The sequence below is a fragment of the Anoplophora glabripennis genome, unplaced genomic scaffold (assembly GCF_000390285.2).
Source record: "Anoplophora glabripennis isolate ALB-LARVAE unplaced genomic scaffold, Agla_2.0 scaffold1, whole genome shotgun sequence".
Taxonomy (NCBI): Eukaryota; Metazoa; Arthropoda; class Insecta; order Coleoptera; family Cerambycidae; genus Anoplophora; species Anoplophora glabripennis.
This window is the reverse complement of record NW_019417028.1, coordinates 560067-562229: the sequence shown is the minus strand read 5'-3', so window position 1 is coordinate 562229 and position 2163 is coordinate 560067. Positions and strand designations below refer to the sequence as shown.

At 33.3% G+C, this 2163-nt stretch overlaps 1 protein-coding gene across 1 annotated transcript; it reads left to right on the top strand.

The window, feature by feature from the left end:
- The first annotated feature begins 1135 nt into the window (after nucleotides 1-1135).
- On the top strand, nucleotides 1136-2163 carry LOC108909174 (peptidyl-prolyl cis-trans isomerase-like 3). The gene is made up of 4 exons (XM_018713459.1): nucleotides 1136-1319; nucleotides 1418-1654; nucleotides 1712-1830; nucleotides 1984-2163. Exons 1-4 carry the CDS (start codon nucleotides 1317-1319, stop codon nucleotides 2108-2110), a joined length of 486 nt encoding a protein of 161 aa, XP_018568975.1. The 5' UTR covers nucleotides 1136-1316; the 3' UTR covers nucleotides 2111-2163.

Sequence of the window (2163 nt, the reverse complement as noted above, 5' to 3'; positions counted from 1 at the left end):
TATTTCAGTATCAAATAAGTATGGATAACTTCACGAGAGGCATGCTTAAATAACTTTGTTTAGAATAATTTCATTCTTTATTCTTCACAATGTTTACTTTGAGGTTATAGCTTTTGCTTTAGGTTAAATAGAATTGAAGAATTTACTTGTTTAATTTAACTAAACGCAATAACAGCGCATAAAGGACACGTGTACACACACGCATACACATGCAAGAAAGTAGTATGGAAAGAACCAAGCATGTATGTGCAAAACGTCTATAAAACTGGAGCCGACCAAGATAGTTCTTTATACCGTTAAGGAGGGCGCTGGATATAACACGGTATAAACTTTAATCAACATTTCTGTTACTGTGCGATCCGTGGTGTAACCCAAATCAACGATCATGATCACGTTCCAACCTGGTTGAACCAACTATCGGACAAGAAAAGCACTAGGCATTTACACTATTTACCAATTTAGGTACAATAAGATACTTGAATTCTGTGTCATTACTTACGAAAAGTCTAAATACACAAAATGATTTTAAATCATCTTTATACAAATAACCACAGCCTAATAAGCAAAAGTCGACAGACACAATTCAATTGATTATATTTGAGAGCGCCAGAAGAAAGGGCCCTAGCCGGCGGGGCCCAGCCAGGACAGAAGGAGGTCCTATAAATCGCCTACACCGGTCGTATTTGCGGTCGGGGTAGACGACGGATGTGGCCCACTTAGGATGGCTGTCCAGGCCTACACGAGATGAGGATAAAGAGGGATAATCCCCCTCCATCCCAAATCATTGAGGCCAATCTCTAACCATGGAATAATGCGGCGCGATTTTATTTGGTTGAATCGTGAATAGCTCACCTATTGTTTTCTCCTCCTCCTTCTCCTCTAAGATTGTCTGGTATTTTAGAATTTAGATTTCTATTCGTAGTACCATATAGTGCAATTACATTTATAGCATATATCAACCATGGTTCACAAAGAATATAATTCAAAAATAACTAATAGTTTTCGTGGTACACTCACCGAGGGCGTCGTTGGTTTGGTTGGTTCCAAATATTCTCTAGGTAATCGAGTCTTGGTGTATTAGTCTATGGGTACCATAGATCAACTATGAAATTCAAACATAAATATAATATTTGAGGTTAAAAAATTAAGTAAAACTAAATTTAAATAATTTTTTCTTCATTCATATATTTATTATTGTACTCACTTAATGTTGTTTTTAGAGAAATATAATTGCTTAGTATGAGTTATGAGCAGTGCAGTAGGAGTTACTAATTTTTTAACTTTTCGCCTGGTAAATTATTTTTAATTTGACTCAAATGGTATGTATGAAACGCAGTTACATCTCCTATCGTTAATTTCATACACTTATTGGTATATGCTTAAATTATTGCTGTAGTAATTTAATTTATTCTTTCAGTCAGTTACGTTGCATACCGATCTGGGAATTATAAAAATTGAACTGTTCTGTGAATCCTGTCCGAAAGCTTGTGAAAATTTTCTTGCACTTTGTGCTAGTGACTACTTCAATGGTTGTCTCTTTCACAGGAATATCAAAGGATTCATTGTGCAAACTGGTGATCCAACGGGAACGGGAAAAGGTGGCAATTCAACATGGGGAAAAAAATTTGAAGATGAATTTAAAGAACAGTTGAAAGTTAGTAAGCTTTATAATTTTTTTTAATTTAGTTTTAAAAAAATCATTTTTTCATAGCACACCACTAGGGGCATGATTTCAATGGCAAATAACGGACCAAATTCTAATGGTAGTCAATTTTTTATTACTTATGGTCCTCAGCCACATTTAGATTTAAAGTATACTTTATTTGGCAGGTAAGTTAAGTGTTTGTAGATGTTATTGAAGTAATTAATTAATTAATTAATTAAGTTATTTAAGTAATAATTGATTTATATTTCCCATTTCTACAAAAAATTAGGGATTCATATAATTATATTATGGTTCTAAACATGTTAATTTCTGTTTAGAGTAATTGATGGATTGGAAACGCTCGATGAACTGGAAAAAGTATCAGTTAACCCAAAAAATTATAGGCCGACAAATGATATAAGGATAAATAGTGTTACTATCCATGCAAATCCAATAGCTGGTTGAAGTCATATTTTATATGTGATAATGTATTAAAAAAAATAAATAGGTACTAGATA

Bases quoted from the DNA above. Each gene is read 5' to 3' on its own strand.
- LOC108909174 (XM_018713459.1), top strand. The intron at 1,655-1,711 runs GTTAGTAAGCTT...ATTTTTTCATAG, and splicing joins AATTTAAAGAACAGTTGAAA to CACACCACTAGGGGCATGAT. The intron at 1,831-1,983 runs GTAAGTTAAGTG...ATTTCTGTTTAG, and splicing joins AAGTATACTTTATTTGGCAG to AGTAATTGATGGATTGGAAA.